The sequence below is a fragment of the Pteropus alecto genome, unplaced genomic scaffold, assembly GCF_000325575.1.
Source record: "Pteropus alecto unplaced genomic scaffold, ASM32557v1 scaffold75, whole genome shotgun sequence".
NCBI lineage: Eukaryota > Metazoa > Chordata > Mammalia > Chiroptera > Pteropodidae > Pteropus > Pteropus alecto.
The window spans coordinates 1,851,860-1,868,164 of record NW_006440638.1 but is presented as its reverse complement, the minus strand read 5'-3'; the positions used below and the strand labels follow the sequence as shown (position 1 = coordinate 1,868,164).

The window sequence follows — 16,305 nt, the reverse complement described above, 5'->3', positions numbered from 1 at the left end:
AATTGGCTAAAGAAGCTGTGGTACATATATACAATGAAATATTACTCAGCCATAAGAAGAGATGAAATACTGCCATTTGCAACAACATGGATGGATCTTGAAATAATCATACTAAGCGAAATAAGCCCAATAGAAAAGGTTGAAAGTCACATGATATCACTTATATGTGGGATACAAACCTAAAAGCAACAAATGAACAGGACCAACAGAGACTCATGGACATAGAATATAGACTAGTGGTTACCAGAGGGTAGGGGTGAGGGAGGAGGGCATAAGTAGACGGTTAAAGGGGGTCAAATATAGGTGGGTGGGAGAGGGTAAAGTGGGTAAAGGGGATCAAATAGATGGAGCTAAGGAAACTGGACTTTGGGTGGTAAATACACAATAGAATATACAGATGTCAATTTATAATATACATCTGAAAATTATATAATTGTATTAACCAGTTACTCCAATGAACTTAATTAAAAAATATTATTATAAAAAAAAAGACACACACAGACTGAAAGGAAGGGATGGAAAAAGATATTGCATGATGGACCTAGAGGGTATTGTGCTGAATGCCACATGATTTCACATACATGTGGAAACTAAAGAGCAAAACAAACAAAAACAAAAACGGAAACAAACTCATAGATACAGAGAATATTTTGAGGGCTACTAAACGGTCGGGGGATTGTGCAGATGGTGAAAAAGGGCAAAGGGATTAAGAAGTACAAATGGATAGTTAGAAAACAGACATAGACATATAAAGTGTAGCATAAGGAAAATAGTAATGTTGTAATAATTATATAGAGGGGAAGAGGAGTACTAAATTTAGTGGGGTAATCACTTTGTGAGTTATATAGATCTCTAGTCATTATGCTGTACAAATGAAACTAATATTGTAGCCAAATATAACTGAAAAAAGATCCTCACTGAATTGTACAATGTAAATATGAACAGCTAATTGTCTATTATATTTCTATAAAGCTGGTGAAAAACAACAATATGATAAACAAATACAGTAAAGTTGCGGGATACAAAATCAATTTATGAAAATCCACTGTGTTCCTATCTATTAACAATGAAATTTCCGAAAAAGAAATGAAAACAACAATTTTTTGCAATTGCAACAAAAAGAATAAAATATCTAGGAATAAACTTAAAGCATGTAAAGGACCAATATGCTGAAAATTATAAGACATTATTAAAAGAAACTGAAGAATACACAAAGAAATGAAAAGACATTCTGTGTTCATGGATTAGAAGAATGAAAATAGTTAAAATAGCCATATTACCCAAAGCAATATACAGATTCAATGCAATCGCTATCAAAATCCCAATGGCATTTTTTAAAGAAATAGAACAAAAAAAATCACTAGATTTGTATGGAATCACAATAGATCCTGAATAGCCAAAGCCATCCTGAGAAAAACAACATGACTGGAGATATCATAATCCCTGACTTCAAATTATACTATAAAGTGACAATAATCAAAATAACATGGTATTGGCAGAAAAACAGACATAGAGGCCAATGGAACAGAATTGAGAGTCCAGAAATAAACCTACATGTATATGCGCAACTAAGGAGCCAAAAACATACAATGGAGAAAAGAAAACCTCTTCAATAAATGGTTCTGGGAAAATTAGAAAGCCACATGAAAAAGAATGAAACTATACTACTTGACATCATATACAAAAATTAACTCAAAATGGATCAAAGATCTAAATATAGGACCTGAAACAATTAAATACATATAAGAAAACATAAATACTAAACTTATGGACCTTGGTCTCAGAGAAGATTTTATGGATTTGACCCCAAAGGCAAGGGAAGTAAAAGCAAAAATAAATGAATGAGACTGTATCAAACTAAAAAGCTACACAGCAAAAGAAACCATCAACAACAACTGCAAAAAAAACTGACCAAATGGGAGAATATATCTGCAAACAATACCTCCAAAATATATAAACAACTTATGTAACTCAACAACAAAAAAAAACAATCCAATTAAAAAATAGGCAGAGGACTTGAACAGATACTTTTCCCAAGAAGACACACAAATGGCCAACAGATAAATGAAAAGATGCTCAACTTCACTAGCTTTAAGGGAAATAAAAATCAAAATCACAACGAGGTGCCACTTCATTGTGATTTTGGAATGGGAGGAAAGGGAAGAAAGGGGAGGTAGAAAAGGGTGAAGGGAGTCAAATATATGGTGACAGAAGATTTGACTTTAGGTGGATGTGTTATAGAATCATACACTTAAAATCTATATAATTTTATTAACCAATGTCACCCCAATAAATTTAATAAGAAATAAATTTAAAAAAAACAATCAACATCAAATTCATCTATAACAATTAATTTCAAGCCTAAACTCTCATGTAGTAGAGAGATGTGGATGTCCCTAAGGTCTAACTAGTAGTTTCCAAAGATACACCTTAGGGTTGTTGTCCAATAGAGTAGCCACTAGCCACATGTGGCCACTGAGCAACTGAAATGTGGCCACTATGAATTTAGATACATTGTAAATGTAAAATACATATCAGATTTTGAAGATGTAGTATGGAGGGAAAAGCAAAGCACATTATTAATAGTTTTTTCTTGATTATATATTAAATAGGGTTAAATATAGTATTAAAATAAAAAAATACAAACTTTATGACTTGTTCTTTAAAAGCATGATATTAGTTTTTATATAAAATGGAAGAACCAAAAGTAGCTACAGTGCATATCACTGAGGTGAAGATGGGCTTGAAGAACATACTAACCATTCACATGAAAGGCAAACATTAAAAATAGTACATTTATTTTAGTCTGAAAAAGATTATAAGGCTTATTTATTTGTAAAAATAATAACACTTTCTTAAATATTACTCATTTAAAACTTATTAGCAATTTTACTTGAGAAATATGAACATTAAGAAAAGAGAAACGTAATTAAAATATCAATACTGAAATTTACACAGTAGTTAATACTAATACACAGAGAAGAACATGTACATCTTTCCTAGTAATCAGAAAAATGGAAATTAAAGCAAACTACTAAAATAGTATAACAACAACAACAAAAAAACTACTAAGATAGTGTAACAAATGCTACTAATGTGTCAAAACAGTGTGCTTTTACATTGCTTATGTGATTGAAAATTCACACATCTTTTTGCAAAGGAATGGAAGTACTGAGGCACTATAAGGATCACATCTTCTGATGTATTAATATTACTGAAGACTTATCCCTAGGAAATAATCTAACAGAGGTAAAAAGCCTCCTATACAGAGCACTGTATAGAACAGCAAAACCATGCTGACAAAAGGAAGCAATAATAATGACAACTTCTAGTCATTCTTTCAAATCTTTCTCCAGAAAAAGACATAATTGTCTAAAAGTTCTATCGAATCAAGTCATTCATGCTCAAAACTTCCTTTGCATGTGTGATAACATTCAAATTCCTGGCACAGAGACCTTCAGAGCCTAGCCCAGCCTATCTTTTTCTCCCCAACTGCAATTCATAGTTCAACAAAGGATATCCGGTCTTCTCCCTTTGTTCTTTGCTGGGCAAGCTTCTTATCCCTTCGAGGCCCAGATGAAATGTCATCTCCTCTAAGAAGCTTACCTAAGTCTCTCCTGGCACCCCCTCAGTCATGCTCCAAAGTACTTTGTATGTAATCTCTGAAATAGTATTTTTCACTTTAGACTAATATTTAAGTTTATCTTTTCTAGTATTCTTTAAGGACAGGACAATGCTAGTAAGCTCCAGAGCCTGGCATATCAATTAAAATGTTGAATATATAATTACTTTTTATATGCCTTTTTATCTAACTCTACCACTTTCCAAGAGGTATCACATATTTTTATTTACCCTGCAAGGTGGAGAAGGCTAGTATTATCTCTATTTTTCCAAGTGACAACTGAAGCTCAGATTTAGTGAATTGCTCAGAGTAACAGAACTAATAGATGGCAGAGGTAGAATTGAATTCTTGCTTCTAACTCCTTGCAAGTGCTTTTCTAAAACCACTTTCTGGTTTTTATCTTAGCTCTCCCATTAAAAATATGGGGCTGGGTACAATTAAGAAGGATTTAGTTCTCACATCACAATTCCCTCACATAGCAGGGCTTGTTGAATTAATATGTGAATAAATATCCAAAAAAGATGAAACTGTTAACTAACATGTTATGCCAAGTCTTTTTTCTAACATTGTGTGAGTTGGACCTTAGTTTCCTGACCTATAAAAGGGATGACCAAATGCTACATCAGACTCTCACCTATATGCTATTAAAAATTTACTAGACTTTACCCCAATCATATAATCAGTATATGTGAGAACGAGACTCGAAGATGTAGGTTTCACTTGCTCCCCTGGTGATTCTGCAGCCTCACCAGTTTGAGAATCCCTAGACTACATGACTTGTAAGTTTTCCTCTAGCTCTAACATTCTATGCTTCTTAAAAGAAAAACATCTATCCCTCAAATGCAAAACACCTGAAATCACTCTTTACTCATTACGAATGAATACAACATGCCATTTATGTTACACAGGCTACTAAATTAAATCTAACAACTATCCAGTAAAGCCAAATAATTCAGTAGGAATAAAGTATGCACTCATGTGCCAAACACTCCACTCACTTTCCAAGTTTTCTTGTAGTATTTTTCAGGTCTGCCACAGTTACCTTGCTAACTACAAAGGTAATGGAGGAATGAATCTAATCATTTATGTAAAGCCCATCATGTGTCAGATACTCTGCTATGCCTCTTATATACACTGACCCATTTAATCCTAACAACAAAGGACACAGAACCCCAGACTAACAGGGATGAAGTAACAATAAATTATGGAGCAAGATTTTGACCTAAGCTGTGTAGTCTTGTCTTTCTTTTCTGCCTAATCAACCAAGTACCAATGTTAAAGGTTGTTTAATTCATTTGAAACACGTAAATAAATGAGGAAGGATTTTAAAAATCTATAAATTATTAAAGTCCACCCACAGAAGTATTGTACACAAAACCTAGGGAAGAAGCATATTACTCTGTAGCATAGAAAACAGAGAGGCAACTGAGCAGAGCAGTTAAGACCATTAGCTCTGAGCCAAACCACCTGGGTTAGAATCCCAGTTCTGCTCCTTACCAGCTGTGTGACCTTGTTCAAGTTACTTAATATTTCTATATCTCAGTTTCTTCCTCTATAAAATGGAAATAAAAGAGTCTGCCTCTTAGAATGGTTATGAGGATCAAATGAGGTAATAAATGTTAATAAAGATCCTAGAACAGTATCCATAGTAAGGACTCAAATGTTCAGTTATTATTACTACTACCAGCATTATTTATGATTCTATCTTCATGCCTTTGTTAAAACATATAAAAGTACTGATTTATGCCCAACCATGACTCTTATATTTGCTGATTCTTCATAAAAGCAGGAGGCCTCTGGAGTCAGACAAAAATCCTAATTCCTTAGAGTCCCCATTTGTAAAATGAAAAAAATTAACAAAGGTTCTGATGAGGACTAAGTAAATGGAAAACATTTAGCATGGTGCCTGGTCCACACAAAATTCCAATAAATGTTAGTTGCTATTATTATTTTGAATAATGTAGCTACAGCTACAGCTAGGATATAGCCCTATTTCTCCATCAGCTTTTTTTCTTTTCTCATGTGAGTCAGCACCAGTTTTCAATGAAAATTCATTAACTATTATGGCAACGCATTGAGTAAAGTGCAGATGAGAAAATTCTCCATCCTCAAGCAATTTTTAATATAGTTGAAACAACATAACTTACAATTTAAGGCAAACTAAATTTAAATTGTCTTACAATTAAAACAAGCTTTGGGAAGTGCTCATTAGAGGTTCCAAGTATTAAGTTCACCGGATAAAGTTAAGCATTCACATGGGAGTAGGAGCGTAGGACTAGATTTTCTAGTGAAGGGGACACTAAAGCTGGCACGTGTTCCCTTTCCCTGGAATGCCCTATACCCACCTCCTTTCTACTCATCTTTCAATGCTTAATTCCAGAGTCATCTCTTCTGGGAAGTCTTCTCTGATGCCTTAGACTGAAGTGAGTGTCCTTTCTCTGAGCTCTCTATTATAGCATTTACCATTCTAAATATCACTGGCTTACTTGTCACTCTCAGTGAACTATGACCTCCATAAGGAGAGATTGTAGCTTGTCCATTTTAGTATTCCCAGCATCCAGTACCTACCAGGCACTCAATAAATGCTTGTTAAATTAGAAAATTTCAACAAGTAGAGGATATGGCTGGGACATTCTAAACAGAGTAATGACATAAACAATGACATGGAAGCGGAAAAGCACAGGACCTGTGTGAGATTAGTGACTGGTCTTTACCAGATGAACTATTTCAGGAAGAGACAAGAGTAAGTGTAGTGAGAGATGGATAGAAAGTAAGTAGGGCCAGATTGTAGAAGGCCCCTTTCAAAGTCTACCTACAACATAAGTCACTAATTTAATAGTTGTAAAAATATCAAGTGCTAGGATAAAGGATTCAATCACCGCTGAATACAGGATCATTTTATATATTCCACCATAGGCTAGTCCTATGGCCTTTATTTGCCTAGGACTGTTATAGTTTACACTTATCATCCAAACTTAGTAATTAACAGCATCCTTTTCATTTTCCAAAGTACATACATTTGGATGATAAAATGTGGTCATTCTAACTAAAGGAGAGATCTGTATCCCTACTATAGGTTATATAATTAGTTAAAATGAAAGTCTGTTAATTTCTAAATCTGCAAAGATTAGGAAGGAAAAAAATGTAAGTAAATGGGGACAAACTGAACAAACTATAATAATCATATAAAAATATCTGAAATAGGTTATATACGTAAAGGAAAAAAGTTGCACTTTTGCTAAAGTAGTTAACTTATTGTCAACTTTCTTTCCCCATTTCTCTTAGTTTTACATTTATAACTGGATTACTCTTTTAATTTTGTTGCTTATTTATAAATAAAATGTAAAAACATGTATTATAAATTTTACACATAAAATTATTCTAGAATACTTTGGCAACGTTATGTAATACAAATCTATCATGTTACTATTACACTAGAAAACAAATGTCTTTATTTGAAAACTTCTTAAGTAAAAGCCTGAAAATGTGACTACAGATTCAATGTCAGTTTTTTGCCCTCTTCTTGACTAACCAGACCTTAATTTCCTGAGGGACAATATGCTAATTAAAAGTAATCATCTCCTCAGACCTTGTAGCTACAAATAGCCATGTGACCAAATTCTGGCCAATAAGTTACAAGTGGAAGAATTTTAAAATGATTGTTCTCTTGATAAAAAGAGAAAGACAGCTGGCCCATGCTTTCCGCCATTTGCCCTCTGCTTTTCTCCTTCCTGCAGACTTGACATAATGACTTGGAGCAAGGAGTCTGCAACCATGAGAAACAATCACACACTAAAAATGGCAGACAACCTTCTTTCTGAGAAGATTTGCACAGATAATCAACAGTTAGTTGACAGTTTCAAACTCTTGTGGTGGTAAGACCATCATAATACAAAATTCCACTTAGTAAAGTTTTAGGTGACCAGTGGCTTTGCCAATTAAGTCTGCTTGTCCTGGCCCAATCCCTAGGACAGTTTGAGAGCCTCGTGCAATCTGAATATGTCCAGCATCTTGGATTAAATTTACAGTCGGTCCCAGAATTTTTGCATGGATCAATAATTAAACCAGAGTTTCTTCATCAGGGGCTTTGACCACCACTTTGGGTTGTTTACAACATTCCTGTTGTTTGAGCAATTCAGGCTTTCTCCTTTGAATCTGCTTGTAGGCAGAAACAGCAGCATAAAAGCACTGGGCAACCACTTACTCTTTTTTTCATCTTTAAGTCACTTCGAACCACAAGAATCATTTTGTACTTCCCACTCTCTCCTAAGATGCTTGCTTTAGTTCTAGTCTGTCTGTCTCACTCACTGAGCTTTTGGGGATCATCTCAAAGTGTAATGATCCCACTCCAGCACATGCCACAAACAATTGCCAAAGCCAAGCTGCATACACCAGGATAAGCCAAATATTCCATAACCAAGAGTTTGGAGAGCAACTAGAGCACCTCTCCTCCACTTCAGGTGAGTCTTTGCATTCTTAACTTTTGAGTGGCAAACATGCTTATCAATAAAGATAACTTTTAAAAAATCATTTTCTGGACTAGATCATAATATTTAAACATATATTATGATTAACCTGCAGACATTTTTAAAAAATAAGAACACCATAAATATTTGTTGGCCTGACAAATTTGTTAGTTCTAAGACTATCAGAACAATATAAATTACCCTGCTGGAGTTGAAAAACACATATGACAGCTGAAATGACAAATGCAGTATTTGTATATACATTTATAGTTCTTTTGGTAAGAAAGTAAGTCAAGAAGACCTGAATCAATGGTTTTAAGAAAAACAAATAGATAATTCACTAATACGCTTTATCCGTTTTTTATCCTACAGAAATTTATAAAGAAATTTCCAGTATAAAAACTTAGTAACATCATCAGTTTTTCACTTAAAAAGAAAATAAACGTGCATGTAAAAATACCACTATTTTTTTTCCTCTCTTTAATTCCTGACCCCTCAACATCCACCCCTGACCTATGGATGTTGCCGTATCCCCTTAAGAACTGGATCTCTGAACTGGATCTCTGAAGGAGGGGCGTCACCTCCCATGCACTTGCGGCACGCACCCAGGGCCTGGCACACCTGGGTATATAGTTCATGGCTCCACCTGGGGTGCGAACCTAGGACCTTCTGCGTGTAAAGCAGACGTGCTAATCACTACACTATGGAGCCACCCTCAAATACCATTGACTCTTGATTAAAATATTCATAGAAAATATTAGTGGCAAAATTAAATCAAAATAAGAGATGGCCTAAACCAGTGTTTCACATTCTATGTTTTGGAGAAAAATAGAATCTGAGCCTATTTTATGAAAAATGGGTATGACATTAAATGAATTTTAATTAATGATAGTTTGAACAGGTTAGACACATTTCTTTCTTTCTTTCTTATAGGCTTTAATGTGATAACGTGCATTGTGAATTCCCAAAGGAGGTATGTGAAATGCAGTGTGTCCCAACTTATTTCAGTCTGAGCATCTCACAGGACCTGGTTAAGTGGGTCACACTTCAGGAAACACTGTTGCAGGATGATAGCACGAGCCAAATCAAATCAGGTTTTTCTTACATATTTTATTTACATATTTCTGGAGAAGGTAATTATGCCTTTTATTTAAAATATTTCCTTTAAAAATATAAATGAGACTCTAAATTGTTAGTAAATTTTGACTTATCAAGGAAAAATAAATATTGCTCAGATTTTCAGACTTATAAGATAAATTAGAGTATATGTAGAGCCACCCACCTATTAAAAATAATCAACTACTAAAATCTGTGGGGGATAAATGCAACCAATTATGACTCCTTTCTTTAGTGTAAAGAGACTCAGAATTTAGTTCTGTACTCTCATGTATAATAATCATAGTACTTTGAACAAATCGCATACCATCTCAAAAGCTTTATTTCGTTAACTATAAAGTACTATACAGCATAAAGTTGGACAGCATGAACTCTATGAAATTTTTTAGCTCTAAAAATGGGACTTTTCCAACTTACTTCACTTAATATTTATTAAACAAAATAATATTTATTAAATATTTGTTTAATACTTATTAAACAAAATTACACATTTTCAAAATCATCATGAAGTATACATTGTTTGCATAATACCTCTCTCATATTTATCGCTTAAAACTTTAAATGTGCAATTCATTTTGGTAAAAAGCAGATTTTTATGTCCTTGTAAAGTCTGAAGCATAACTATATTTAAAACACATATATGTCTATGGACTGGGGGAAGAGGGACAATGGACCACAGTTTAGTAATTCTTAAAAGTAATACCTGAATACTTGAAAGCAAATTATTATCATTCAACCAGAAGCAAAGCAAATGAACACATTGTGTCCTTTAAATTGTTAATTATTTTCAAAAGCAAAGTTTAGCTTTAACACAATAAAAGAACAATGTTCCTGTTGACAAGTAGAAAGATGTAATAATAATGACATCTAACAAATGTTCTTTATGACATGATACTATATATAGAGAACCCTAAAGAGTCCACCAAAAAACTGTTAGAACTGATCAACGAATTCACTAAAGTAGCAGGTTACAAAATAAATATTCAGAAGTCAGTGGCAGTTTTATACACCAATGATGAACTTTCGGAAAGAGAAATTAAGAAAACAATCCCATTTACAATTGCATTGAAAACAATAAAATATCTGGGAATCAAATTAACCAAGGAAGTAGAAGACCTGTTCTCAGAAAATTCTAAGTCATTGAAAAAAGAAATTGAAGAAGATACAAATAAATGGAAGCATATACCATGCTCATGGGTAGGAAGAATCAACATTATTAAAATGGCCATACTACCCAAAGCAATCTATAGATTCAATTCGATGCCTATCAAAATACTAATGGCATTTTTCAGAGTTAGAATAAATAATCTTAAAATTTATATGGAACCACAAAAGACCCTGAACAGCCACAGCAATCTTGAGAAGGAAGAACAAAGTTGGAGGTATCACCTACCCGATATCAAACTATACTAAAAGGCTACAGTAATCAAAACAGCATGCTACTGGTATAAAAACAGATACATTGATCAATGGACGAGAATAGAGAACTCAGAAATAGATCCATGCTTATACACTCACTTAATATATGACAAAGGAGGTAAGACTATACAATGGGGTAAAGATAGTTTCTTCAATAAATGGTGCTGGGAAAATTGGACAGATACATGCAAAAAGAAAAAAGAAAAGGAACTGGACCACCTTCTTACACTGTATACAAGAATAAACTCAAAATGGATTAAAGACTTAAATGTAAGACCTAAAACCATGAAACTTCTAGGAGAAAACATAGGCAGTAAGCTCTTTGATATTGGTAACAGGAATTTCTTTTCAGATATATCTTCTAGGGCAAGGGAAACAAAAGAAAAAATAAACAAATGGGACTACATTGAACTAAAACTTTGTACAGCAAAGGAAACTATCAACAAAATAAAAAGACAATCGACTGATTGGGAGAAGATATTCACTAATGATACATCTAATAAGAGGTTAATATCCAAAATATATAAAGAACTCATACAACTCAACAAGAAAAAAACAAACAATACAATTAAAAAATGGGCAGAAGACCTGAACAGATACTTCTCCAAAGAGGAAATACAGATGGCCAACAGACATATGAAAAGATGGTCAAGGTCACTAATCATCAGAGAAATGAAAATTAAAACCACAATGAGCTATCACCTGACACCCGTCAGAATGGCTATCATTGATAAAGCAAAGAACAAGTATTGGCGAGGATGTGGAGAAAAGAGAACCCTCATACATTGTTGGTGGGATTGCAAATCGGTACAGACGCTAGGGAAAACAGTCTGGAGTTTGCTCAAAATTAAAAATGGATATACCTTTTGACCCAGCAATTGTACTTCTGGGTATTTATCCAAAGAAAATCAAAACAATAATTTATAAAGATCTAGGCACCCCAGTATTCATGGCAGCACAATTTACAATAGTCAATATATGGAAGCAACCTAAATGCCCAACAACAGATGATTGGATAAAGAAGTTATGGTTCATATATACAATGGAAAATTACTCAGTCATAAAAAAAAAAGAAATCCTCTCATTTGCAACGACATGGATGTACCTAGAAGTTATTATGCTGAGTGAAATAAGTCAGACAGAGAAAAGTAAATATCATTTGATTTCACTCATAAGTGAAATCTAAGGAACAAAAAGAACAAACTAATCAAAAACAGACTCACTAATATAGAGGAAAATTTGGTAACAGACAGAGGGGAGGGAGTTTGGGGGGCTGGGAGAATGGGGTGAAGGGTTAAAGAAGTACAAATTAGCTGACAGATGGTCACAGGGATGGGGGCATGGCACAGAGCATGCAGTTAGCATTAATATATTGGCTAGGTGGAAAACCAGAGGAGAGAAGGAGCAATTAGGGAGATTGTTTTATAAACTATATAAATGTCTAACCAATGTACTATATACTTAAAAATAATAAAATTAAAAAAAAAGAAATTTTAATTATTTACCTGTAATGGACCCAAGATAGAGCTTGTTGTATACATAAAAAAGAGACGAAGATAGCTCAGAACATTTGCAAATGCAAAAAGCCCTTCTGCCACCAGTGTAGGATGGAATGCATCCCAGTCCTTCCGATCAGCAAAATCATGAAACTAAGGTTAGAAAGAAAAAGCCAAAGGTAAATAGCTCTCTCAATTTAGGAATATAAAAACAAACATTCTGATTTAAAAAAACTATTTTAATTATGACTCCCTCTTTGTGAGAGATCTCTATTTATGTTTTATAAAGTTCTCTTCTTTTAATAAAAATAACATTGTTTTAATTAAATAAAAGATTCCTACAGAGATGAGGCAATATCGCTTACTCTATATATGGTTTTCTCAGAAATTCTTAGGTTTTAAAAAATTAAACAATTAAAAAAATTGTCATTAGTGCTCATTTCGGCAGCACATATACTAAAAAACTGTCATTAAACTTTTTATGAATGAAATGTTTGTTAGTTTTCTTTAAATTCCACAACACAAACTTACGTACCTTTGCATGTCAATTAATAAGCTATCATATTAAATTAACCTAGCCTCTAACTCAGGATTCTAGAACAAACTATAGAGATTCTTCTCCCTTCTAAATACCAAGAAAAAGAGTGCATTGTTATCCCTAGACGTAGAGTGGCCACATGTTCCAATTGCCTGGGATAGTCACAGATTATATACCAGTTTTCCTAGCATAATAATTAATAGCATCTGTCCCCTTTCACTCTCAAAAAATCCTGGTTTGGATAATAAATTATCTAGGAATCCCACTTCTAGAACTAAAGAGACCAGCTAGAAAAAAAACAAAAACAAAAAACAAACAAACAAAAAACCAAAAAAAAAAAAAAAACAACTACCCTCAATCTCTTTATTGAATCATATATCTATATATGAGCAATTTTTATTTTCTTAGTAATTTTGCAACTCTGGGTATTGAACATACCTAACAAACATATTCCATACTACCAATTACTTAAATAAATAGAGGGTTTTTTTTTAATAAAGTAAAATGATGTAAGGATAACCAGTTTGCTTTCTCTAAAGTCTATAAATTAGTAAAAAAAAAACCCAGAAAATATCATATTTTTTAGTTCCTTGAATGTGACACCTCAGAAGAATGCTAAACTCAAGGTTTAAACAAAGATAGTTAACATAAAATCCATTGCCTTTTCTGGGCTTGGGGTAGCTTAAAGCTTTATAAAAGTAAAATTGTAGGATGTCTATAAGGCTAGATTTTTGTCAATTCTAAATTTAAAAATATAGGCATCAGAAAAATAATTACATATACAGTAACCACTTTTTAAGCTGTATAACATAATAATCATGATTTAGAATGTGTAAAACATTATATAATGGATTCCATTCAGATAAACCTCTTTTCTGGCAGATGTAAAAATATCTAACGCTAATCAATTTAAGTAAGTTTATGTTTTCATTTTAAGTATATACAGGTTAATGAAGTAAATAAACCTGGCTCAGATATAAGGAATTGGCATTTGGTAGAAAGAAAATGCCTAAACAGACCTGGATTTAAATCCGGTCTTGGTTTCTTATTGTGTGGTCTCGGACAAGTTACTTAGTATTACTGAGCTTCATTTTCCTTATTAGCAAAATAGGAATAAGGACATCTGTCTCATAGAGTCCCTGTGAGGATAAAATGAGATAAAGTATAACAAGTATCAATCATGGTGCCTGGTATTAACAAGTAACCAACATTGAAAGGTAATTAACATCCTTCCAACTATTGGAAAGGAAGGAAACACTGTACTATTCCCTTGTACAAGGATAGGTTTAAAATAAAAACACATCAGATATAGATTTGAGCCAAAGTTAACTCTGAGTTAGGTAGCTAAAAATCTCAGGTTTTTCCTAAACAAACTTCATTTGTACCTCCAATTGACATAGTTAATAGTCACCTTGTTGTGAGCAACCACTTTGAGGGCAAAGGTTGCCAAATAAAGTGAATTCATGACAAAACTGAGTTGATTACGAGATTCTTCTAAAAAGTCTTCCAACCCTTCATACCAGAGTCTTTTAATGTCTGACCAAATCATCCCTAAAAATAAGGAAGAAAAAATCAGATAATTCTCTTAATCCAAAAATAAAACAAAATAATACTTTAAGTATTAAATAACACTTGCATCAGCTATAGTTTCATTCAGAAGAAAAAAATAACTTCAGTAAAAAATTCTCAAAATTTGAAAGAAAATAACCTTAAGTTTCATATGACAATAAAATCCCAGAGAGGGATTTTAATAAGTGAGGTCAAATAAGTGTAAGAAAATAAATCGATGCTAAACACACACACACACATACACACACACACACACACACACAGAGCTCAGTCCCTGATCCTTTTCTCTATCTACACTCACTCCTATGGTGACCTCATTCCGTCTAGTCTAATGGCTTTAAACACCACTTATGCAGTAGACTTTCAAATTTCCATCTCTAAACTCAACCTGTATTTATATAATAATTAATATCTCTAAATCTCCCTTTTAAATTCAACTTATATAGGTAGTTGGCTACTCTATGTCTCCAACTAGACATACTAAAATGTCCAAACTGAACTCCTAATCTCTGCCCTCAAATTCACTGCACTTGAAGACTCCCCCATCTCAGCTGATGGCAACTCCATCCTTCTATTTGCTCGATCCAAATGTCCTTGAATCATCCTTGACTCATATTTCTTTTAACCACACCTTCAATGCAATAGCAAAACTGTCGGCTCTACTTCCAAAATATATTTAGGATCTAACCTTTCTCACTACTTCGCCTTCAAGCCACCATCCTCTCTTGCCTGGATTACATATAGCGTGCCTAGTCTCCTTCTTCTACCCTAATCTCCCTGAAATCTATTCTCAACAGAGTAACCCTTTTAAAATGCAAGTGTTACTTCTCTCCTAAAAACTCTGTAGTAACTCTGAGAGGGTTAACTGCAGCTAAGAACTTTTTCTCCATGGGAACATAACCTCATGTTATTGTCTATTAAAGTGATTTCCTTGGAAACATACTATGTTAAGAAAAATATGGAAGGACACCTGTGTTCAACATTATAGAAATAAGCACAGATTGGAACTGCATCTGGACTTGCTGTGAGTGAACTCGTAGACTTTGAAGGTATACACAGCTAAGACGATATAAAAACAGTTGAGAAACACAGGCCTCAGCTTCTCTGTGATATCTCTCTTAAGAGTGTGCCTGTAGTGGGAACTATACTCTTAGGCTTGATAAGACATAGTTCCTGCTAGATTTGAGGTTTCTCTAGCTGGGGTAGCCTCCAACCATCCATATGGCCTCATTCCATACAATTGAGTGTGCCCGCTATAAGGCTGAGAAGCAGCCCCAAACTTTTGTAAGAACTGCCAACATTTGAAGCTGTCATGCTGACATGCTGTACTTTCTGGTGCCAGGTTTCTGCCATTTTGTCCTGTGAATGTTAATGTCAGTGAGAACCCAAAACCACCACTGCCGATTGTGCAGTGGGTACTGCACCTTCCCTTATAGCTCATTTCACTCAGAGTCAGAACCAAATTCCTTACAATGGCCTAAGGCCCTACATTACCTCTCCTCTCTGACCTCCTCTTCTATCAATCTTTCCTTACACCACTCTAGTCACATAGGCCTCTTCACTCCTTGTTTTCTGAACACAAGAGTCTTAACTTCAGGCCTTTACACTGGTGCTTCCCACTGGGCGGAAGCTCCTCATCCAGATACCCATTTGGCTAACTCCCTCATTTCACGTCTTTGCCTACCACCTGCCCTTTCATCCTATTTAAAATCGTAAAGCCCATGCTACCCCACTCACAATCTCCCAACTCTGCTTCTATCTTTCTTTTCCCTTAGTACTTACCACTTTTAAACATTGGATATAGTTTACTTATTATATTATCAGTTATCTCCCCCACCCACAACCTCCCCCACACACTTTAGGTAAGCTCTTCAAGGGTAAGAATCTTTGTTTTATTACCTAATGTCCTAAATATCCTAAATAGTGCCTGATACATAGTAGGTTCTCAAAAAAACTGCTAAGTGAATAAACATACACAAATAAAAAACAAACAAACAAACAAACAAAAACCCCTTCCTCTTTTTTGGCCAAAGGGTCTTCCATAGTTATATATTCCTAGGAACTCCAGAGAACAGCAAT

The 16,305-nt window shown here is 34.1% G+C and overlaps 1 protein-coding gene and 1 pseudogene across 5 annotated transcripts in view; both read right to left on the bottom strand.

Moving 5' to 3' along the window:
- TRPC1 (transient receptor potential cation channel subfamily C member 1) overlaps positions 1–16,305 on the bottom strand; it is an 87,864-nt gene that overhangs the window by 17,437 nt on the left and 54,122 nt on the right. For all 5 annotated transcript variants that reach the window (XM_006917450.3, XM_025050777.1, XM_025050779.1 and 2 more), the window contains 2 exons: positions 14,069–14,208; positions 12,129–12,272 (listed from right to left, as the gene is read on the bottom strand). In XM_006917450.3, coding sequence (XP_006917512.1) covers positions 12,129–12,272; positions 14,069–14,208 — 284 coding nt within the window. The remainder of the gene's footprint in view (positions 1–12,128; positions 12,273–14,068; positions 14,209–16,305) is intronic.
- On the bottom strand, positions 7,526–9,744 carry LOC112484314 (annotated as a pseudogene).